Source organism: Chiloscyllium plagiosum, unplaced genomic scaffold (genome assembly GCF_037043375.1).
Source record: "Chiloscyllium plagiosum isolate Xiang-an unplaced genomic scaffold, Cpla_swu_hap1 HiC_scaffold_17, whole genome shotgun sequence".
NCBI lineage: Eukaryota > Metazoa > Chordata > Chondrichthyes > Orectolobiformes > Hemiscylliidae > Chiloscyllium > Chiloscyllium plagiosum.
The window spans coordinates 67,450,378-67,475,470 of record NW_028270155.1 but is presented as its reverse complement, the minus strand read 5'-3'; the positions used below and the strand labels follow the sequence as shown (position 1 = coordinate 67,475,470).

Here is a 25,093-nt window from a genome sequence, read left to right as displayed (position 1 = left end):
TGGGCTGAATAGGGGAAGGCAGAGGACAAAGAGCAAAGCTTTATATGACTATATAGGTGTCAACCAGGTCAGGAGGGTGCTTGGGGATCAACTGTAGCACGTTTACTGTTAGGGTGTCAGATTTCCACATGTGCTAAAACATATTCCAGCAACTCAGGGCTGTAAAACGAGCACTATAATCTTGGTTTGTTCTTTTACTGCATGGAACCCTTCCCTTCCCTCTCCCTCATTATGGGCATTTAAGCAGGCATTGGATAGGCATATGGAGGATAGTGGGCTAGTGTAGGTTAGGTGGGCTTGGATCGGCGCAACATCGAGGGCCGAAGGGCCTGTACTGCGCTGTATTCTTCTATGTTCTATAAACCACAGAACATTACTACATCACATCATGACAGCAGCATTTTAACTGTTTAGGAAGGAGATAAGCTCAACCCACGAGACAAGAAGAACTCAGAAAATCATCTGAACCTGAACATTGGCCAGGACAGTACCCTCATATCAGACAGCAGATGAGATGCCTCCACCCAGTTACATACTTAGAGACGAGTGGACATCTGAGCATAATATACACAGGGTGAAGTAAGGGAAACCGACATTTTGAGGTGCTGGAAAAAGGAGGCACCAGCTACACATGCTGATTTTTAGCTTCAATACAGTGAAGATGGAGAGAGGAGGAACCATGTGGAACACGGCACATTTGAAGCTGAGGGAAATAAAAGGGCAATTCAGCTGAGCATTGAACACAACTACATCTATTTAAGTGCAGCTAGGTTAGGGGGCATGATGATTTTGGATGAGTTGAAAAATGTGGTGCTGGAAAAACAGCAGGCCAGGCAGCATCCGAGGAGTAGGAGAATCAACGTTTCGGGCATAAGCCCTTCTTCAGGAATGAGCTGGTGTGCCAAGCGGGCTGAGATGATAATTTTGGACGAACCTACTTATCTCCAGCTGGCTATGAATTACACATGGCAGTTTCAGCAAAGGAGATGTTGGACAGAAATTGACCAACATTGTTCCAATTGTCCCAACTGCATATTTTCCTTTGTAAAGGTAACAATCAACCCTAGAAGGGAAGAGGTGCAGGGCTGCTGGTATGTAGCCCTGTCGTTGCTGAATACCCAGTCACCCCAGGAGCACTGCTGGATACGTGCTATACCTGGATGATTCCTTTAGCAAACAAACATTCTCATCACACAGTCTCAGGATACTGACACCAACATCCCAGAGGTGAAGCAGTGCCTCCCACACTAACCACCATAACCTGATAAGGCCATGAGAGGGCAGAGCACAATTTTTTTTTCCCACTCAATCCACCCAAACCAAAAATCAAAGAATAAATAGCTTAAAATATTTCAACTCACTGCTCTGTGTAACAAGTTTGATTGTGGCAAGAAATCTTTTCATGCAGCGGTATATAATGAGAACGTCAGCACAGTTAATTCCCATAAATATCAAACCTGTTCAGCCTATTCTTCATTTAAATGAATTACTGATCTGAGCCATGATATAATTTACCATTTGATCTATCAGAAAAGCAGGAGAGGAATCTGCCATGATTTTCCATCATAGACAAAGAAAAGCAGAATACCCAAGGACCAGTTACTAGCATATGCCCATGACCCTGCATTCCAGGCTCAAATTCATCAGAGCCCACTGTTACGCTGAAAGGGTCACGTTCTGCACTGCAGTGGAATTATACAGGTGCACATAATGAGTCTAGGAGATGCTGTTGCCAAGGAAACAGCTGTCTGTAAGTGAAAACATCATCCATCCAACCTTCCTTACAATCTACAGAACAAACCGAGACATAGGAAATGCCTTCACTCAGCAATAAACAACAAAAATAAAATCACATCACAACAGAAGGATAAACCAAATTACAGAAATATTTCATTTAAACTCATGCCTACCAGCTGGTGTCAGTCCACAGAACTGCAATGCAGGTTCGGCTCGCAGTTGGGTTGGTCATGGGTTAAATCCGCACCTCGGACAGAGCGGAAACACCCAGTCGCCAGGCCGTTGGCTAAAAGACTCTCGCCCTGACAGGATGCAAGAGGGAAAATTGGTAACTTGCGCGTTGAAAGAAAAATTCCTTCTGGTGAGAACGACCTGGCTCTCTCTTTCTCTAGTCAGGTGCTCCTCATTCATTCTCTGTGTTGACAATTGATCCCCTCCCCTCCCCTCCTCCTCCTCCTCCTCCTCCTCCTCTCTGTCTAACGCAGCTGCTATCTCCACTGCTGTGTTTTCATGTTTGGCACCTGGAGGCCACTGCAGGGCTTTAAGCACCAGCAGCAATCTCCCTCTGGTCTCCTTTCAGAGAGGAGAGACATCCCGCTGTGAGCCCAGCCTACCTCGGCCGCAGATGAAGCTCAGCCCGTGGACATAACCTCCCTGCAACCAAGGAGCTGACGCTGCAGACAGAGGTAGATAGATGCCCACCGCCCACATTCCTTCAAACAGGAATCTCGCAGCCTGCACCGTTCCCTGTTCGGGAATGAGAGGATAATACTCACCAAAGTCCCACCGCAAACCGGGCTCAGGCTGAGAGCAACCTCCGCTGCTCCCCGGGTCCCAGCGCCGGCTCCACGGCCCCCTGCCCCATGACTGTCAGCTAGACACAACCAATCAGGCTCAGGCTCCCGCCCGGCACCGGCCAATCAACGGCGACGAATTCAGCGAGCATGCGGGTCCACGATAGAACGGGAAAAGTTCCAGGAATTCGAAATTAAAGGTGGAAAGACAGGGACAGTCGGAACACATCGGTAACAGGACAAAGGGGAGGGTAATAACATGGGCCAAGGGAAATACAGGGGGAGAAAACATTCTAATATGACAAACACTGGATGCTTACAATCAGACATATTAGGAGTAGGACCAGGCTATTCGGCCCTTCGAACTCGCTCCACCATTCAGTGCAAGCTTGGCGGATATGATCAATCCAAATTTGTTACTCCCTTCTTCATCAATAATCCATCTACTTCTGAAACTAGCAGGGCTACGATCTAGGCACACAACAAATACAAAAGCAATGGACAGGCACTTTCTTCTTTTGTTCCTCCTAATGTTGATTATATATCATTATAAACACTGTCTCCTTGCAGTGTTCTCAGTGAAATCAAGATGCATGCACATATCTATCTTTATTTTATCTACATTTCCCACCTAATATCTCAACCCTTGTAAAATCCACAGTTTTTAAACCTGAAGTTATAATCGTGTGCCATTAGCAATGTACCTCTATTTCCCATCTACAGTTCCACACTGGTATGTCATGATTGGTTTTGTTGAGCTGGGACTAGATTTTCTGATCAGTTCTACAATTATTGACTTTAAAAGGAGCATTACTGACAATAAGACAATGTCAACAAGAAAATCTCGGCTTTGGTGACTCAACCTTATTTCCACAACCAAGCCAACACCCACAACTAGTTTTTAATATTATCCCTCTCAGTTAAAAGGTCGTTGTATAAATTGTTAGATCACCCTTGATTAGATGATTCAAACCATGACTTTGACATGAATTAGATCTGGTTTGGAGAATTCTTTCTGTTTCTGAAATTTGGAAACTGGGAATAAATTTGGGTTGGTTCCTTTAAAGACTGTAGGTGATATTTAAGCTGTACGTTTGAGAGTTAAGCAGCACATTTTAGCCCATCAATATCTCTCTAATAGATGGAAGTCCTTTAAAAACTAAGATTTGAGTCAAATATTTAAGCTCTTTTCTCTTGTAATCCTGCAAATTCTATGCTTATGCTCTGGTCTGAAAACTGACCAGGAGGTCATATATTGATACCAAGGGAACAAATTAACTTACAATTAATGCAAATAAAGTATCTTAATGTTTTAAAGGTATAAAACAAGCATTGCCTTGAAGGCATAAAACCTGTAGGCCATAATTAGCAATTATCAGCATTGGTCCATGCAGTATCTCTATCAGATTCCATTTCTTTCTCATCTCAGGAGGCAGGTGTACAGTCCTTTGCCCTCACTTCTACATTCTCACAACATAAATGAACTAAGTTGTTCAGCATGCAGCAAACAATCACCTTCTGACTGGTCTAGGTAAAGTAAAAACATTGTGGTGAAAGATATGAGATTAATATAGTTGTACTAATGTCATTTTTACAGTTTGAATTTTTAAATCATGGCATATACGGTTGGTTACTTTATTGAAGGGTTTAAAAAATAATTTGGTCAAACCTAATCAAATATGTGTAAGAAAGCAAGGATGCCCTGGAGCATAATGGGAGATTGTTTTTATGACAGGTGGGTCAACATTGAAGGCCAAAAGCTTGCTTTGGTTTATAGATAATCAAGGTTTGGCTTTAGCTTAGAAAACCCAGAGAATGAAAGAGAGTAATTTGTAGGAGACCTTAACAGGGTCAGAAGTAAATGTAGTTTCTCTCTAAGAAAAGAGTATAAGACTGATCAGGGAAAGCACAGTTACCACAGTATAAAAGTTGGTTTGTGAAACATGTAAACCAACAGTTTTCGTGATAAATGTGCAGGTTATTCAAAGCTGAGAAATCTAAGCTCTGAGTTCCATGGATATTCATGTCAGAATATTTCACAGTTCACAGGAAAGGACTGAGGAGAATAAGTTAAACTGAAAGATTTGATAGAGTGGTAATTTCTCTGGATTTCCGTCTCAGTAATAGATATATTGAGAAACAGGGTGAGGATTGATTTTTGCTGTGTCTTTTAAGATCTTTCAAGTTGTGTTCTAAGTTTAGCTTGGTGTCTTTTGTGTTCTTCTGTTGAAGAAAGGCTGCAGTTTTATGTGACCACATTTCAATGACTGTTTGCCCCATCAACTAAAGAAAATGACTTATCAAGCAGGATTTCATTCTGGGATCCAACTTGTCCACCTGGGATGATAGCACCTTCAGAGATTGATTGTCTATTCAAAGAAGACCCTTGTGAATGCATGGATAGCATTATAGCTCTGTTCATAATCAGTGAGCATTTCATACTGGGGTCATTAGAAATGCCTTTGGGCCAACCCCTTGTCATCCCATAAGCCAGCTCTGGAGATGATGTTGAGAAGTGAACAGCTGAGTTGTGTAGAATGTAAATGTTTTGACAGCTCCCTGGATAGCAGGTGCACACCTGCAAGAATTGATGCACGTGGTCAGAAATGAGCTGGACATTGAGGGAGTGTAATCCTGCCTGGACAATGTAATGGATGAAGGTGATGGTGTCCTTAATCATGCAACATCTCCTGCACTGCCCTTCATTCATCTACAGGTAGCTGCAATATCTTCAATAGATGCTCCCTTGCTCAATGGCACTGAAGGTCCTGGTTCTCATCTTCAGGTGCTGCTTTTTTATTCACAGCTGCAGACCCTGGTCCTTCTTTTTCTCCTCCTCCTTAACCTAAGCAATGTTAGTATAGATGTTGGGTTAAGTTGGTCAAACATCTAGCATGAATGAGCTAATCTGCAAATAAATATCAGAAATGGGATCTTTGCTTTTCATTTGAGATATCGACATTGAAAATCTACCACTTGGACCTTTATTAGGCTGTTCATGTGTTGAGTGAAAGCCTACCCAACAGACATCTCTATATAGTGAGGCACTGCCTCATGACTGTTTTTCCTCTTCCTTATTCTGCCACGTGCAAGAACTTTGTACCCTTGATTTCCATTCCTTTTGCTATGCTTTCTAAGTATATGGTAATTTGCAGGATCTGACTCTTGATGGCCTTCATTATCCTTCATTAGACAGCCCTATAATCTTGGAAACCACAGACTTTAACGGTTTCATCTTCCTGTCTTTAACTTACAGATCCACAAGTCTTAAACACTCCCTGCATATGGGATAACCCTGCTCCTCACTCCCACCCAATCACCATCATCATTGTTGGTGAGTAAAACTCTTCTCAGAGTTAAGGAGTTAAATGAATTACGTGACAGGTTGGGATGCTGGTATTGGAGTTATTAAAGATTTTTCGCCTTTGAAGCAAGTGTTTTTGTTCAATGTTTAGCCTTTGACTGAGCGATCATACAAGAGAATTTTTCCATCTCTATTTTGATTCGCTTAGTTGGGTGTGTTTGCATTACACAAGAACATATGCAAACAGATCTCCACCCCTTCCAATTTGTACTATGCATCCTGTATGAGGACTTCTGTCATGAGCTCATTTAGGTGAGAAATGTTGATTGTAAATTTTAAAAATTTCATTCATCCATCCTCTACCCTCCACCTTACACCGCACTACTTGGGGAGGCAATGGCTTAGTGGTATTATTGCTAGACTGTTAATCCAGAGACCAGGGTAATGTTCTGGGGACCTAGGTTGGAATCCTGCCACCATAGATGGTAGAATTTTATTTAGATAAATGCCTACAATTAAGAGTCTAATGATAACATGAATCTATTGTTGATTGTCAGGAAAAACACATCTGATAGATTAATGTCCTTTAGGAAAGGAAGCTGCCATCTTTACGTGGTCTGGCCTACATGTGAGTCCTGACCGACAGAAATGTGGTTGACTCTTACTGGCACTCTGGGCAATTAGAGATGAGCAGTCCATGTTGGCCTTGCCAGTGATGCTTCATCCCCGTAAATGAATAAAAAAAACACTTCTTCCCCCGTCACTATAGATGGTCTTCTCTTTTCCCGTGGCATTCCTTCTGTCCTTTTCTTTCATCCTCTGTGACTATCAGCTGTTTCACCATCTGCTTCAATATCCTCCCCGATCCCACTCTCATCTATAGCTCAGTACCCAGCCTTATCCTGCAGCACCTTTTACTCAATTTGCCTGATGTTTCTCACCCCCAGCACCTAGTCACTCGACCCAAAAATGCAGCTCCCACCCTTCCTTGTCCTCTTGCTCCTATCACTGTTAATCTCTATTACGCATCCCAGTTTGCTCCCTCCATTCCACAGGAACTTCTAGTGCCCCTGAAAACAATGCCCTTTCGGTTCCATTTGTTACCGTTCCTTTCTACATAACCTTTATCTGAACCTATTGAGTTCAGCCCCACTTGCCAGTCCTGCTCAGGTTTGCTGATGTACTGCCACACCTGGAGAGGCCTGTTGACCTAGGTCACACTTCATCCCTTGCATTGTAGGCATTTAACACCACAGGTAAGATGCATATGATTGAGACTTCTCATGAGTTGGTTTCCCAGGTCAAGCAAGTGTGTGTGCAAAAAAATGGCTCATAATTAAGGAGAGAAGTTACTGAAAAAGTTTGTACTCACCAAAGTTTTGGAGGAAGTAATCAATAATACCAGGTACATGCCTCATATTAGCAGTCAGGTTTGTGAACACACTTGTTCACCATTTTACTGTAACAAGATTGTGCCTGTGAATGTAATTCCAGTGGATAGGAGTGTTAATGCATACTCATGGTATGCTAACGAATGCAACCTGGCCATCAAGGTCAGGAAAGCTAATCCATCTGAAAGGCTGATGGCACTTAGAACATAACATTAAAACTTTAACCTGCCAATAGAAAACTGAATATTTGTCTCCCACCCAATTGAGTTCATCCCCCAGCCCTTTTTAGAAGCTTCAGGCAGCCCAGAAGATTCTGCCTTACGGTTCTGCCCAGGGTTTGATGTAAAATAAAAATGCAGCATGGATTTTTCAGTCATTTTAGGAAGGTAAGGGAATATACTTAGTTGCCTGCTAAGTAATGACTTGAATTTTTTTATTCATTTATGGGATGTGGCCAACATTTATTATCTATCCCTAATTGCCAAGAGGGCAGATAAGAGTCAACCACATTGCTGTGAGTCTGGAATCACATCTAGGCTAGACCAAGTAAGGGTGGCAATTTTTCTTCCCTTAAGGACATTCAAGAATCAGATGGGTTTTCACAATAATCAAACGTTGTTACATGGTCACTATTAAGCTAGCTATTTATCCAGTTTTTAAAAAAATTGAATTCAAATTTGCCACATTAGGATACCATCTCATCAGAACTTTAGTTCGGGTTTTCTGGATTGTTAGTTCAGTGATTTATCATTATGCCACCAACTTCCCTTGATGTTGATTTTGGTTTGTTACAGTAAAAGTCTTAAAATGTGAAATCTTTTGTGGTCCTTTGAATAATTCACTGGCAATTCTAATCTCTTTTTAAATGTTATTAGTCTCCATGGGGATTGTAACAATCATATTAAACTAGTTTATAGAAATATAAATATCAAGTTCTTTGTATAATCTGATTAATTGTAAGCATGTTATAAGACAGACGTATAATTAGTTATGTACAGCAACAGCTCCATAAAAGAGAAATTTTCATAAATTCAACTTCAATGAGTCATTTCAGTAAGAACTAAATGATGTCCAATAATCCTACATGAATAATGCAGCATTCTACTTACACTGGGTGTGATTATCTATGTTTGAGGCTACATTAGGGACAGGTGTGTTAACTAACTTGCCGCCCCCCCATCAAGAAAGCATGCTATATCAGATGCCTACTACTTGTTAACTGTGGACTACTGAGCTTTGGTGGGCTTCTTAGCCTATCACAGTCCTTGAAGATAGCATCCAGCTTACCAGAAACTGCCAGTCAGTCAAAGGCCAGCACACCCATGTATCTAAAGACCATCAGTCTCAGAGATTCAACAGTGAGAAGGTAGGTTTTTTAATTTTACTTTACATGGATGGGTTTGAGGGAGGTCAGAGATGAGCAGAAGGGTGGCTTTCAGAGGTTATCACCATGGTCCCATCTATACTGCTGATTGCCCCCAGATTGGAGCATATGGAATCCTCCATCCCCCAAATGTGGCTGACCGGGCATCCTGGTAACAAAGTCAGAAAACCAGATACTTTCCTCATCCGTTAGGGAGGGAGGTAATTGGCAAAGTGACAATTTGAGAAAGTTCCTAGCTAGACTTGAGACTACACAAGTTTCTCCTTGCTATAGACCCGATAGGATGATGACGTCAGCTTGTACGAGGGGGCATAACTACAAGTTGAGGGGTGATAGATTTAAGACAGATGTCAGAGGCATGTTCTTTACTCAGAGAGTGGTAAGGGCATGGAATGCCCTACCTGCCAATGTAGTTAACTCAGCCACATTAGGGGCATTTAAACAATCCTTGGATAAGCATATGGATGATGATGGGATAGTGTAGGGGGATGAGCTGAGAATAGTTCACAGGTCGGTGCAACATCGAGGGCCAAAGGGCCTGTTCTGCGCTGCATTGTTCTATGTTCTAACCTTCTTACCTATTTAGTGAAATAGCAAAAAGGGAGTGCGCATCTCTCCAAAGCCAACTTGTCAACTTCAGAGTGGATAGAATTTTGCCAACTGGACTTCTTTCATAGATTTTTGACAAGATAATTGGAATAGTTGGCTGCATACGCTTTGAATGGTAACTCGCAATTGTACACATGAAAATAAACGGAAACTTGCCTATGCTAGACTTGACACTACACAAGTTCCTCCTTACTATACACCCGATAGGCTGTTCCCTAAAATTATCTTGAAGGTAAATCATTGGTTAAAGAACCATATTAACATGCCATTATCCACGTAGGATGTTGGAACTCCATCAATGTCTCTATCCATGTTGTGCCATTTTGGATGAATGCAGGAGAGATAGCGATGGTTGCACAATACGACTTAAGTTGAGTTTTAAAATTTGCCCTTCAGAAGTCCTGATGTTGAAGGGTTATCTTGTTGAAAGCGATCAAGGCAGAAACTAGAATGTTATTCTCCAGGGTAGGGGCAAGGAAGGCAGGATAAGGCAGGGTTCCCTTCCTCTTATACTGGCTTTGCCCAGTAAATTAATGGGAACATATAATTGATATATCATGAAGCATCAATTTGTAGAGAAGATGCCCATTTCATAGGGGTCATCATGATGACAACTTATTTCTGAAGAGAATGGCTAATTTTAGAATGTCCAGAAAAGCAAAGCGTTTTCAAGTTTGCAAAATCACCTTTATATAACTGCACGCAGTGCATAATTAACACACACACACTTAGTTGCATATATATAATGACTTAACGATAATTAGTGACATATGTATGTTAGTGTTCTCAGTCAACATTCAATGTAGTAAAATATGCAGGTGGTAGGTACGTGACTAAGTAAGAGATACTTTTGCATTGCTACTGCTGTGGATAGGATTAGTTCCCATATGTTTTGTAAGTGTGTGCCTGAAATGTCTATGATGTGTAATGTATAACATCTATATATGTTTGGGAGTCCATAGACTATGTTTGAAAATGTCGTGATCACACACATGAGCTGTATGCATGAATGGTTGCATGTCTGCGGAATCTTTATTTATGAGTGTTGGGTAAATATAAATTTGCTGATCTGTTGATACTTGCACTGTCTGGAACACAGTGTTCAGAAATTTCTGTCAGCGTATTCCTGGAATTGGTCCCCGGCAGACGCAGTTTGATATTCTTGTTAAAATATATGACTAGTTTAGCAACTGGTCACAGTGGTAGTTTCCCATCTTCCTAGCAAACATAGCACATAAGAATACCTAAAACAGATTAGATGATTGTGCTCAAATTAGACATTGTGTTTCCCACATTACAACAGTGGCTACTTAAGCATTTAATTGACTGTAAAGCACTTGAGACATCCTGAGTTTGTGAACGATGTTTTATCATTGCGAGTCTATCTTTATTCCGAATGCATTGGTGGCACTGTGAGCTTAACTATTAGTAAATGCATCTCAGGCCTAGTTTTAAACTGGTACTGTTAACAGCACAATACACAAATCCAAAGCAGTATCATTTTTCAGAATCCTCTTCTTCTTCAGCTGGAACTTCTACAGATAAGATTTGTTCCTTATCCTTGTGGTGTGAGGGGCTCATTCTGATCAGCACAGAGTAATCCGAAGATTCAGAAACAACTTCATCATCATAATCATCCTCCACCTTTTCTACTGGAACAGGTGATCGGCGATGGACAGGGGAGGCAGGAGGCATCGGATGAGGCTAGATGATGATTCAGGGTGGGGTAAGAAAGAAAATGCAAACAATAGTAAGAGTAAGGTGAATAGTAAACAGTACAGATTTCTGTCACAAAATTATACTCTGAGTATAAGAATAGAGATATATTTTTACAATCCTTTCAAAACTGAATGGAAATGCAGGTAGAATTTTAAGCTGTTTAAATTGTCTACTTATCCATCATCTTAATCACTGACACTCCTGTGCAAGATTATAGTTTTGAACAGCACAGGTTGCTCAGACAACTTTGGAACAGGGAAGACATTATTAGAAACAATAAAACTATTACATTTTATAAAATGTATCCTAATTAGGAACAAGGCTTTTGCTATTTGTTATTTTGCAAGAACAAGAGACAACATTTAAATCTAACTGGGTGACTCAAGCATGTAAATTTGTAGTTAAGGACTTAATTGCTTGAGTTTTGCTGAAGAAATACATATTCTGTCGAAGCATTTTGTCCTGCATTCAAAAGGAGGATTTGCAAGAATACCAATTCAAGGGGAAAGTCAACAATTATACTGTATGAGAGGAGAGTTCTGATTAGTTGGCAAATGGACTTTGATTAGCAGAGGTGTTGCCATGGAGAATGCAATTCAACAAAAGAGGTGACAAAATTGACTGGTCCATTTCTCAGAGTAGAAGTCAGACTCAATCAGTCATCAATCAGAGTCCATTTTCCTGGTTTAAAATCTAAACAAAGCTCCAGCCACCTCCTCTTTACAGTGGACATGCAATCCCTTTACGTCAGGATAGTCTTAGAGCTCTCCGCTTCTTCCTGGAAAAATGCATGAACCGTCTCCATCCACCACCACCCTCAGCCTGGCTGAGCTTGTCCTTGCTTTGAACAAATTCTCCTTTAACTCCTCCCATTTTCTTCAGGTCAAAGGGGTGACCATGCGTACCTGCATGGGTCCCAGTTATGCCTGTCTCTTCGTGGGGTACATGGAACATTCCTTGTTCCGGTCCTACTCTGGCCCCCACCCACAGCTCTTTCTCCGATATATCAAATTACATAATCAATGCTGCTTCCCTCTCTCATCCAGAATCGGAAGAATTCATCCATTTCCCGTACAATTGCCACCATGCTCTCTCCTTCACCTGATCCATCTCTGACTCCTCCCTTCCCTTTCTCGACATCTCTGTTTCCTTTCTTGGGCACAGACTGGCTGCCAATATCCATAAGAAACCCACCGACTCCCACAGTTATCTTGACTATATATCCTCTCACTTTGCTTCCTGTAAAGACTCTATTCCATTATCCCAGGTCCCCCATCTGTCCCAATGGTGCCAACTTCAATAAGGGAGCCTCTGAAATGTCCATCTTCTTCCTCAACCGAGGATTCCCCACCATTCTAGCTGACAGCTGTGTCCAAACCATCTTCTATACTTCGGCCCTCATCCCCATCTTACCTTCCATACCAGCAATAGGGTCTCCCTTGTCCTCATGTACCACCCCACCAGCAGCCACATCCAAAGGATCAGTAGCTGCCATTTCTGCCACCTCCACAGACACCTTCCTCTCCCTTGTCAGCCTTCCACAGGGACTGTTCCCTTAAGGACACCTTGGTCCACTTTTCCTTCACCGTGTCCTGGCACTCTACGGCTCGTTCCCATGCAATTGCAGAAGGTGTAACATCTGCCCATTTACTTCCTCCCTCCTCACTACCAAAGGCTCCAGGCATACCTTCCTGATGAAATGGCAATTTACCTGCACTTCATTCAGTCCAGACAACTATTTTCACTGCTCTCATTGTGGGCTCCTCTATATTGGGGAAACAAAGTGCAGATTGGGTGACTACTTTGTAGAACATCTTTGTTCTGTCCATAGAATAGAACATAGAACAATACTGCGCAGAACAGGCCCTTTGGCCCTCAATGTTGCGCTGACCCATGAACTAATCTAAGCCCATCCCCCTACACTAACACATCATCATCCATGTGCTTATCCAAGGACTGTTCAAATGTCACTAATGTGGCTGAGTTAACTACATTGGCAGGGAGGGCATTCCACACCCTTACCACTCTCTGAGTAAAGAACCTGCCTCTCACACCTGTCTTAAATCTATGACATCTCAATTTGCAGCTATGCCCCCTCATACAAGCCAATGTCATCATTCCAGGAAAAAGACTCTCACTGTCCACCCTATCTAATCCTCTGATCATCTTGTATGTCTCTATTAAATCCCCTCTTGGTCTTCTCTCCAATGAGAACAGACCCAAGTCCCTCAGCCTTCCTTCATAAGACCTTCGCTCCAGACCAGACAACATCCTGGTAAATCTCCTCTGCACCTTTTCCAATGCTTCCATATCCTTTCTGTAATGGGCTGACCAGAATTGTATACAATATTCCAGGTTAGGCCGCACTAGCGTTTTGTATAGTTGCAGCATGGCATCGCGGCTCTGGAACTCAATCCCTCCACCAATGAAACCTAACACACCATATATCTTCTTAACAGCACTACCAACCTGGGTGGCAACTTTCAGGGATCTATGTACATGGTCACCAAGATCCCTCTGCGCATCCACACTACCACAAATCTTTCCATTGACCCAGTTTTCTGCCTTCCTGTTATTCTTCCCAAAGTGCATAACCTCACATTTATCTGCATTATACTCCATTTGCCAAACAAGTTCCCCTGCAACCTGCAACATTCTTCTACACTGTCCACCACTCCACCGACTTTAGTGTCATCTGCAAACTTACTAACTCATCCACCGATGCCTGCGTCCAAGTCATTTATAAAAATGACAAACAGCAGTGGTCCCAAAACAGATCCTTATGGCACACCACTAGTAACCGGACTTCAGGCTGAATATTTTCCCTCAACCACCACTCGCTGCCTTCTTAAAGAAAGCCAGTTTCTAATCTAAATTGATAAATCACCCTCAATCCCATGCCTCAGCATTTTCTCCAAAAGCCTACCATGTGGAACATTATCAAAGGCCTTACTGAAGGCATAACTGCCCTACCCTCATCCACATGCTCGATCACCTTCTCAAAAAACTCAATGAGGTTTGTAAAACACGACCTGCCCTTGAAGAAACTGTGTCGACTATCTCCAGTCAAATTGTTGCTTGCTAGATGATTATAAATCCTATCTCTTGTAATCCTTTCCAAAACTTTTCCTACAACAGACATAAATCTCACTGGTCTATAATTACCTGGGTCATCTCTACTGACCTTCTTGAACAAGGACACAACATTTGCAATCCTCCAGTCCTCTGGTACTAAACTTGTAGACAATGACGACTCAAAGATCAAGACCAAAGGCTCTGCCGTCTCCTCCCTAGCTTCCCAAAGAATCCTCAGATAAATCCCATCCAGCGCAGGGGACTTATCTACTTTCACACCTTCTAGAATTGATAACACGTCCTCCTTACTAACCTCAATCCTCTCTAGTCAAATAGCCCGTCTTCTCCACTACTATATTCTCCTTTTCATGAGTGAAAAAAGATGTGAAATATTCATTTAGCACCTCTCTGATCTCCACAGGGTTCACACACAACTTCCCACTTCTGTTTGTGACTGGCCCTATTTCTACCCTAGTCATCCTTTTATTCCACACATACCTATAGAAAGCTTTAGGGGTTCTCCGTTATTCTACCTGCTAAAGACTGCTCATGTTCCCTCCTTCGTCTTCTTAACTCTCTCTTTAAATCCTTCCTAGCTAATCTGTAACTCTCCATCCCCTCATCTGAATCATCTCGTCTCAACGTCACTTCTGCTTAACAAGAGATACAATTTCTTTAGTAAACCACGGTTCCCTTATCTTATCATTTCCTCCCTGCCTGACAGAGACATACCTATCAAGAACACGCAATATCTGTTCCTTAAACCAGCTCCACATTTCGATTGTCCCCATCCCCTGCATCTTGCTTCCCCATTCCATGCCTCCTAAGTCTTACCTAATCACATTATAATTGCCCTTTCCCCATCTATAACTCTTGCCCTGTGGCATGTACCTATCCCTTTCCATCGCTAAACTAAACGTAACTGAATTATGGTCACTCTCTCCAAAGTGCTCACCTACCACTAAACCAAACACCTGACCTGGTTCATTACCAAGTACCAGATCCAGTGTGGCCTCCCCTCTTGTCGGCCCTTCGAAACCATTCTGACACATCGGACAAAAACTGATCTATCCAATGTACTAGAGTTATAGCATTTAAGTATCTAGAGTTATAGAATGATCTTGAGCTTCTGGTTGCCTGCCATTTCAACACACCACCGTGTTTCCTGATCGACATCTCTGTTGGACTTGCTACAGTGCTCCAACAAAACTCAGCAAAAACTGGAAGAACAATATCTGATTTGCCATTTGGGAACCCTGCAACCTTCTGGACTCAATACAGTATTGGGTTCAATAATTTTAGGGTATAAGCACCTTCTCCCATTTCCTTACTCCAATTCCCACCCACCAGGTCTTGTCATCACATGGGCTGCGACCATAAACAAGAGATTGTCAGCCACTGATGATCCCCATTAGCAGCTATTCATTCTTCCAGACTGACCTTGACTCACTTTAGATGAAGAGCCATCTAGACTCTAAACATTAGTGTGCTTTCTTTCCATGGGTGCTGTCTGGCACGTGATCTCCAACAATTTTTGTTTTCAGTGTTTTTTCTCTCTCTCTGGGTTTCATTTCCACCAATCACTTACTCCTTCCTCCTCGCCTCCTCTATCGTGTCTACCCAACTTTTCCGAGCTAAAATCAGTTCTGAAGAAGGATCACTGGACCTGAAATGTTAATTCTGCTTTCTCTTCACAGATGCTGCCAGACCTGTTGAGTTTTTCCAGCGATTTCTAATTTTGTTTCTGGTAATTAAGTGCCAGCATTAATGGGTACATTATTCATGACAGCAGGATGAAAACCTTTGACAAAAAGTATCTTTGTTCAGCACATACTACCAAACAACTTTAACTTAGTTACTGGTGTAACTAAAGTAGTTGTACAACAGCAATGTCATTAATTTAAAAAAAAGATTAATAGCATTATGATTATGTTACTGGACCAGCCCTCCTGACACAAGAATTTAAAATCCCACTGTGGCTGCTGGCAAATTGAAATAAATCCAAAATTGAAACTTAGTCTCAGTAATCAAGACCACTCAATTCTTTTGAAAATCCGTCCTGTTGACTTCATGCTCTTTAGGAAAGGAAATCTGCCAATTTAGTCAGGTCTGCAAGATAAGTTGGTGGAATGGACAGGAACATGGCAGATAAAAATTAAGAAGAGAAGTGTTAAGTTATATTTTGAAAATAAATGAATACAGGCAACATGAAATAAAGTGGGCTATTTTAAAGCGTGTGTACCTGGATGTAAAAGTGCACAAATACATTCATAGAATCCCTACAGTATGAAACAGGCCATTTGGCCCAACAAGTCCACACTGACTCTCTGAAGAGTAACCCACCCGGACCCAATCCCCTACCCTATTACTCTACATTTACCCCTGATTAATGCACTTAACCCACACATCCCTGAACACTACAGGCAATTTAGCATGGCCAATTCACCTACCCTGCAAATCTGAAGGTGACAGAACGAGAAAGTGGTTAGAAAGGCACACAGAATTTTGGCTTGAAAATTAAGGAAATAAAGTGCCTTAAAGCAAGGCAGTTTTGACACCCTTTCTATATACTGTTTTTGCTTCAACTACAGTTTTATGTGTAATTCTGAGCCTTGTGATAATACTGTGGCTTTAAGAGGTATATTTTAATTTTAAAAAAAGTTGAGACCGAGGTGACGAGCAGTATACTCAAAGTCAAAAAAAAAAGCTTGTGAGGCTTTGGGTTTTTTTTTTGGAAAGTTGGAACAAATTAAGCAGCCTGAAGAGGTGGAGTCAAGCTCCTACAGAATCAGGGTTTTTAGTTTCGGCTTTCAGCAATTGCTGGGGTCTTGAAACTGGATGTGGAAGCTCTTATTCCCCTGTCTTTTACATCTAAACATTGGGGTTCACTTCCTGCTGCTGGAATTGCATGTAGGACAATCTATTTTACTGAATTTGCCTTTGCCAAAGGTTTGTTTATGGGATGTTACTATATTGGAACAGTTAATTAGTAGAAGTTTATATATATTATTTTAATAAGCATTTCAATAGGATTACAGCTAAGCCAATTTTATTTTAAATTTCTATCTTGTCTGTATTTTAATGCTGTGTAAAGTGTGTTTTGCTTACGGTTAAGTAGTTTGACCAATTGAATTGTATTTGGAATGCAAGGCCTTACAATTATCATTAAAATAAGAAAAAGTTAGGGGCTAGACTTTCTTCTTAATATATTTTGAGCGGGTTTGGTTTGGTGCATAACAGCGTCATGTGAAGGATTTAGATGTGGTACAGAAAGGAATTTACAAGAATAGTTCCAGAGATGAAAGACATCAATTATGTGAACTGATGAGAAAAGTTAGAGTTGTTCTCCTTAAAAGATTGAAGGATTTCTAAAAGAAGTATTCTAAATTATGAGAGGTGTAGATAGTAGATGGAGACAGTCTAGTCCCATTGACAGAAACAGAACCAGAGGAAACCAATATAAGGTGAATGATAAAAGAATTCACAATAACATGAAAAATCTTTTTTACACAATGAGTTGTACATTAATGGAATGAATTGCCTAAGAGAATGGTGGAGGTAATTCAATTATGGCTTTGAAGGGAAAACTGGATAAGTATCTGAAGAGAAAGATTTTCAGTGCCATGGGGAAAGGACAGGAGAATGGGACTAGTTGAGTCATTCTTGCAGAGAGCTAGAAGCACATGATGGATTGAATGGCCTCCTGTTCTTTTTCACTTTTTTTAGAGCAATTGTATCATTTTTTGTGAACTTAAAATGGGGATGTGGCTTCCTACATTTAGTTAGCCTTGCATAGATTGGAAGTTCCAGTGCAGACTTGGAGTTGTGGGTAGGTGGAGGCAAAGATGGGTTTTGCATTTCACCAAGGCCATGAATGCCAAAAATGTTAAGTCCACAGATTTTAAATTTCACCATAGGTGTTTTAGGGCTCAAAGCCTCTTTGTTGTGGTTCTGAACAGGAATCTGCAGAGCTAATAGTCATAACCACTGCTACAGACATCTGGAAACCAGTATGTATCAAGAGAACATCTATGCAAAAGAAACTCCAACTTTTCTCCTCAGTTCACATAACTGATGTCTTTCATCTCTGGAACTATTCTTGTTAATTATTTTCTGTACCAGGTCTAAATCCTTCACATGATGCTGTTATGCACCAAACCAAACCCCCTCAAAATATATTTAGATGAAAGTCTAGACCCTAAATGTTTCTTATTTTAATGATAATTGCATCTCAGATACAATTCGATTGGTCAAACCATTTGCTTACAAACAGACTCAAATAAAGTCAGATCAGACAAAGTGTAGTAAGTGTGCACTCCAGGTGTGCCTTTAGAACATCATTTAGAACAAATCTAAAGGATTACGTAAAAGCATTTCTACTTCATCTAGAGAATGTACAATTCTATTTCCTGGTAGGGAAGATATTGTAAGTGTGTAACGGCTGATAGGAGATGCATCATCCAAAATCACAAAAAAAGAATTTAAACAGCTGATCAGATTTTGAGAAAAGGTCACTTCTGTAGCCAAGAAAAGAAGCACTGGTAAAACTGTATCTGAATGCCAACTTTAGGATTTGGGTGGGCTAAGTAGATCAAATGTTAACAGAGGAATGCTCAAGGAACAGTGATCATTGTAACACAAGCATTATGTAAACTATAGAAAAGAGTAATGTACAATTCAGAGGGAGAATAATTAATGGGGAAAGCCAGCTATAATGGGGTATAATGGATTGGGATCAAATAAATTGGAATCAAGGATTGGCTGGAGAAACTGTGTAACTGAATAATTGTGACTGCCTATAAAAAAGAGTTAATTCAGGCCCAGTTAATGTATGTTCCCATAAAGGGTTAAGGTAGAGCAAACAAATCCAGGGCTCCCTGACTAGCAGAAGAGATAGAGATTAATTAAGAGATAGCAAAACACACTTTACACAGTCTGTTGATAACCTTGGTGTTGTATTTCTCACAAAGTGAGTTTCCGACCATATATCCACACCATCATTAAGATTGTCCAATTTCACCTTCATCAGATCATCTGATTCACCCTCATTCTTGGTCAAGAAATTGCTGCTGAAATCTCCCTCTATTTTTTACATCTAGACTTGCTTTTTCCATCACACCCCTAACTGGACTCCCGCATTTTACGTTTCAAAAAACCTGTGGTCTTTGAAAACTCTGCCCCGTGTCCTTACCAATACACAGGTTCTGTTTATCTATTAACCCACTGACATATTTGACTCCTGGTCAAGCAATGTTTCAATTTTAAAATGCTTGTCCTTGTTTCTAAATACCTCTATGCCTTGCCTCTGTTTATCTCTGTAAACCCAACCAGTGCCACAACCTTCTGAGCACTGTGGTGTCCATGCCGAAATTCATTTCCTAAAAGTCTTCACCTCTTGACCACACTTTCTTCTTTTTAGACTCTCTCTCTAAAATCTAACTTTTCCAAAAGAAAATTTGTTACATGCCTCAGTATCTAATTTTCCTTTCTAATGCTCCTGTAAAATACCTTATGACGTTTTATTATATGAAAATGTTTAACTCTGATTAGCACAACCTCTGTTGCATTCTTCTGTAATAGTGAAGATTGATTAAAGTTCTGCTGAATTCTGTATTATGACATTTTTAAAACACAAACATTTGCTCCCTTGACTCTCTTCTCATTATCCTACCTTCATTTTGGCAGATTCCCTGAGTTTCTGTTTAATAAGCGAGAATGTTCCCTTGATTCCAAATTTGTCGGTTATTGAGAGGGCTGCCAAGAATAATTTGGGAGTCTCTGGTCTTGGAGGGATGATATGCTGTATTCCTTTTGGTTGTGGCTTTACATCTTTTCCATCATCTTTAGAGAGGAGTTTCCTGCAAATATATTAGAAATAGCAAATACCCGATTTAAGCAGTGCTATTCACAAACAGTAGTCAAATTCTGAGTTTAGCAGTTATTCATAATATGTATCAAAGTTTGAACACTATTCACCAATAGTGTTGCCTCCTATTTAGTAAATCCTTTCATGGGATGTGAGATTTGCTGGCTAGGCCAGCTTTGTTATCCATCCCTAATGAGAAGCTAATGGTGAACTATCTTGATAAACTATCTTGATAAACTATGCAGTCCATCTGGTGTACGTACACCCACAATGCCATTAGGAAGGAGTTTCAGGACAGTGAAGGAACAGTGATACGGTTAAAAGTCAGAATTGTTGTGACTTGGAGCAGAACTTGCAGGTGGTGACATTTCGATGTGTTTGCTGCCTTTGGCCTTTCACATGGTAGAAGTCATGAGATTACAGGATCCCTGTAAAAAGAGACTGAGTCACTATATTGCATAGTGCACATGGTACATACTGCTGCCATTGTTCAAGAATGGTAGATGGAAAAAATGTTTCAAGTTGTTAATGGTGTGCCAATTAAGCTTTGGTGTGATAATATTAAGCGCCTTGAGTGCTTTTGAAGCTGCTTTTTGCCAGCCAACTAAAATTTTTCCATCACATTCTTGCCTTGTGCCTTGTAGATGGTGGACAGGGTTCTGGGAGTCAGGAAGTGAATTATTTGCACAGATTTCACAGCATCTGATCTCACTTGTAGCTACAGTATTTACATGGCTGGTCCAGTTCAATTCCTGGTAGCCTCCAGGTTGTTGATGGTGAGGGATTCAGAAATGATATTGCTACTGACTGCTTTCATGTTTCTAGCTAGCTTTCTCTCCTACTGTAATTTTTTTCCTTTATAAATTTTTGCATCATTCTTTGCTAATTTTTATATTCCATCTAATTTTTGTCTTTGCACAATTATATGCTTTTATTTTCATTTAATATCATTTTAAAACATTTCAGGTTAACCACAGATAGTCATGTCTGTTCCTTGAAATTTTCCTGACTTGTTGGATTGGCACAACTGCAATGTGGAACTTATTCAAGGAAAGAATGACTAGAAAAAGATGAGGCCCAATCAAGGATAGTAGTGGGAAGTAGTGCGTGGAGTCCAAGGGGATAGGGGAAGCGCTAAATGAATATTTTTTTGTCTGTCTTTCTCCAGTATGAATACTATGTTGTTGAGGACAATACTGAGATATAGGCTACTAGACTTGATGGGATTGAGGTTCACAAGGAGGAGGTGTTAGCAATTCTGGAAAGTGTGAAAATAGTTAAGTCCCCTGGGCCAAATGGGGTTTATCCTAGGATTCTCTGGGAAGCCATGGAGGAGATTGCAGAGCCTTTGGCTTTGATTTTTATGTCATCATTGTCTACAGGAATATTGCCAGAAGACTGGAGGATAGCAAATGTTGTCCCCTTGTTCAAGAAGGGGAGTAGAGTAATTATAGACCAATGAGCCTTATTTCAATTGTGGGTAAAGTATTGAAAAAATTATAAGAGATAGGAGTTATAATCATCTAGAAAGGAATAAATTGATTAGGGATTACCAATCTCGGTTTTGTGAAGGATAAGCCATGCCTCATAAACCTTATTAAGTTATTTGAGAAAGTGACCAAACAGGTGGATGAGGTTAACGTGATGTATATGGATTTCAGTAAGGCATTTGATAATGTTTCCCACAGTAGGCTATTGCAGAAAATACAGAGGCATGGGATAAAGGGTGATTTAACGGTTTAGATCAGAATTTGGCTAGCTGAAAGAAGACAGAAGATGGTGGTTGATGGGAAATCTTCATTCTGGAGTTCAGTTACCAGTATATACCACAAGGATCTGTTTTGGGGCCACTGCTATTTATCATTTTTATAAACGACCTAGATGAGGGCGTAGAAGGATGGGTTAATAAATTTGCAGACGACACTAAGGTCTGTGAAGTTGTGGAAAGTGCTGAAGGATGTTGCAGGTTACAGAGGGACATAGATAAGCTGCAGAGCTAGGCTGAGAGGTGGCAAATGGAGTTTAATGTGGAAAAGTGTGAGGTGATTTACTTTGGAAGAAGAAACAGGAATAAAGAGTACTGGGCTAATGATAAAATTCTTGGTAGTGTAGATGAGCAGAGAGATCTGTGTCCTTGTACATAGATCTCTCAAAGTTGCTATCCAGGTTGATAGGATTGTTAAGAAGTGATAAGATGTGTTAGTTTTTATTGGCAGAGGGATTGAGTTTTGGAGCCATAAGGTCATGCTGCAGCTGTACAGAACTCTGGTGTGGCCGCACTTAAATATTGCGTACAGTTCTAGTCATTGCATTATAGGAAGGATGTGGAAGCTTTGGCAAGGGTTCAGAGGAGATTTACTAGGATGTTGCCTGGTATGGAGAGAAGGTCTTATGAGGAAAGGCTGATGGACTTGAGGTTGTTTTCGTTAGAGAGAAGAAGTTTGAGAGGTGACTTAATTGAGACATATAAGATAATCAGAGAGTTAGGTAGGGTGGACAGTGAGAGCCTTTTTCCTCGGATGGCGATGGCTAGCATGAGGGGACATAGATTTAAATTGAGGTGTTAGATATAGGACAGATGTCAGAGGTAATTTCTTCACTCAGAGTAGTAGGGGCGTGGAACGCACTACCTGCTACAGTAATAGACTCGCCAAGTTTAAGGGCATTTAAATGGTCATTAGATAAACATATGGATGAGAATGGAATTGTGTAGCGAGTTAGATGGGCTTCAGATTGGTTCCACAGGTCGGCGCAACATTGAGGGCCAAAGGGCCTGTACTGTGCTGTAATGTTCTATGTTCTATTCTGAACTATCCTCTTAAATATCTGCCATTGCATCTCTAGTGACCTAACCTTTAACCTAATTGACTTTAGTCAGTTCAGATTCCATAACTTATTTAAATTTTTACAAAAGTTTCTGATCCATTCCTCTCCCCTCAAATTGAATACAATTCAATCATATTATGGCCACTGCTACCATGGGCACCTTCATTATGATGTCATTAATTAATTTGATCTCATTTCACAATATCAAGTCTACTATAACATACTCTCTTGTAGGCTCGAGAAAATCCTGATCTAAGAAATTATTCTGAAAATTATCTATGAACTCATCTAGGCTACCTTTGCCCATTTGACTTTCTACAGTCTCGATTAAAATCTCCCATGATTATCATCTTACGTTTTGCACAAGTTCTCATTATTCCTTCCTTTTTATTCCACCCTATCATATGGTTATGTTCAAAGGGTCCGTACACCACGCTGACAAGTGACATCTTGCCTATATCATGTCTCAATTCTACTCAAAATATTTCTACATTGTGACTTTTTTGAACATAAGTCATCACTGTCTATTGCGCTAAAATGTTCATTTACTAATGGTGCCACCCCTCCACTTTTTCTTAGTTTCCTGTCATTTGTAAATGTTCTGTACCTTTAAGACTCAGGTCCCAGTTCATGTCATCCTGCAGTCATATATTTGTAATTGCTACCAAATCGTATTTATTCATTTTTATTTGCACTCTTAGTTCATTCATTTTGTTTTGAATACTGCATGCATTCAGATAACAAACTTTTTAGTTCTATAATTTTACTGTCTTTGTAAATTCTAACCTTCTCTATTAGTTGATCCTTAGATTCACACTCTTTATCCGTTCCTGTCACGGTCTGTTTATCATTTGCCATAATCGTACCTTTCCCTTTGGTCTTGACTCTAATCTTTTGATTTAATGCAACTTGTCAAAGAAAATTGGAGTATATTTCATCTGCATTTTTCACACTGAAAATATGCTAACCTTTAGAGTTTCCACAATTTACATTGGTCTTAATAGATTTATTTTTAAACTCACCGCACCTCTGGAAATCATCTTTCTTATCCATTTTTGGGCCAAGGCTTTAACGATGTTTGGAGCTGAGTGGCCCCTACTTAATAACATTTTCCATCACTTAGCTGATGTTCAGTGTTACACTTAGCTCAAGTACACTGATGGGCAATAACTGGTTGGTATGCATTTTTCCTACTTTTTGTGGACAGGACCTACTTGGGCAAAGTTTCATATTGCTGGGTAGCCAGTGTTATAGCTGTATTGGCACTACTTGGCTAGGGGCCCTGCTATCTTTGGAGCACAATCTTCAATATTATCATTTAAATGTTGTGAAGGCCCTTTGCATTTGTGTAAATAAATGTAAATTCTTCAGCTGTGTCTTTTGCACTTGTGTGCTGGGTTTGCCCATCATTGAGGATGGGGATAGTTACTGAAACTCATTCTTCAAAGCATTGTTTAATATCCTCCATAATTCATGACTGAATGTGACAGGACTGAAGAGATTTGATCTGATATGTTATAGAGTCTCACAGTACAGAAAGAGACCCTTTGGTCTAACTAGTCCATGTCGACCATGTTCCCAAACGAAACTAGTCCCACCTGCCTGCATTTGGCCCATATCCCTCCAAACCTTTCCTATTCATGTACTTATCCAAATGTATTTTAAATGTTGTAACTATACCTGCATCCACCACTTCCTTTGGCAGTTCATTCCACATACTAACCACTATCTGTGTAATAAAGGTGCCCCTCATGTATTGTTTTCAATCTTTCTCCTCTTACCTTAAAAATATGCACCCTTGTTTTGAAGTGCCCCACCCTATGGAAAAGATCTTTGTTATTCACCTTATCTATGCCGCTCATGATTTTATAAACTTCTATAAGGCCATCCCTCAACCTCCTACATCGCAGTGAAAGAAGTCACAGCCTATCCAGCCGATCTTTTTTGTAACTGAAACCTTCCATTCCCAGCAAAATCTTAGTAAATCTTTTCTGAATCCTCTCCCGTTTATTAATATCCTTCCTATAGCAGAGCGATCAGAACTGCAGACAGTACTCCAGAACCTTCACCAACATCCAGTACAATGTTCATTGTGTCTCTCTTATGTCTGTCTATCATATTCTACTTTTTGGCTTGCATGTAATTCTGCATTACAGCTTCACTGGTTTGGCACCTCATTGTTAGCTATGCCTGCTGCTGCTCCTGACATTCTCCCCTGTTCCTCTTATTGAATCAAGGTTGATTTAATAGTAGTATGAAGGTTATGCCCACATTATGGTTGAATATAATTCTGCTGTTGCTTCTCATGGATATCATGTTTTGAGCTCTTTGAGTTTTTCTGAGTCTAACTCATTTAGTTTGTTGATTGTGCCAAATGATATGATGGAG

The 25,093-nt window shown here is 40.5% G+C and overlaps 2 protein-coding genes across 9 annotated transcripts in view; both read right to left on the bottom strand.

The window, feature by feature from the left end:
- Positions 1–2,045, bottom strand: part of kifc3 (kinesin family member C3) — a 58,738-nt gene extending 56,693 nt beyond the window's left edge. The window contains exon 1 of the mRNA XM_043707265.2: positions 1,911–2,045. The gene's annotated coding sequence lies outside the window, so the exon portion shown is untranslated. The remainder of the gene's footprint in view (positions 1–1,910) is intronic.
- A 7,923-nt stretch (positions 2,046–9,968) lies between these two features.
- LOC122558548 (cyclic nucleotide-gated channel beta-1-like) overlaps positions 9,969–25,093 on the bottom strand; it is a 204,313-nt gene continuing 189,188 nt past the window's right edge. For all 8 annotated transcript variants that reach the window (XM_087996039.1, XM_087996040.1, XM_087996043.1 and 5 more), the window contains 2 exons: positions 19,685–19,871; positions 9,969–10,923 (listed from right to left, as the gene is read on the bottom strand). In XM_087996039.1, coding sequence (XP_087852165.1) covers positions 10,717–10,923; positions 19,685–19,871 — 394 coding nt within the window. In that variant the 3' untranslated portion in view covers positions 9,969–10,716. The remainder of the gene's footprint in view (positions 10,924–19,684; positions 19,872–25,093) is intronic.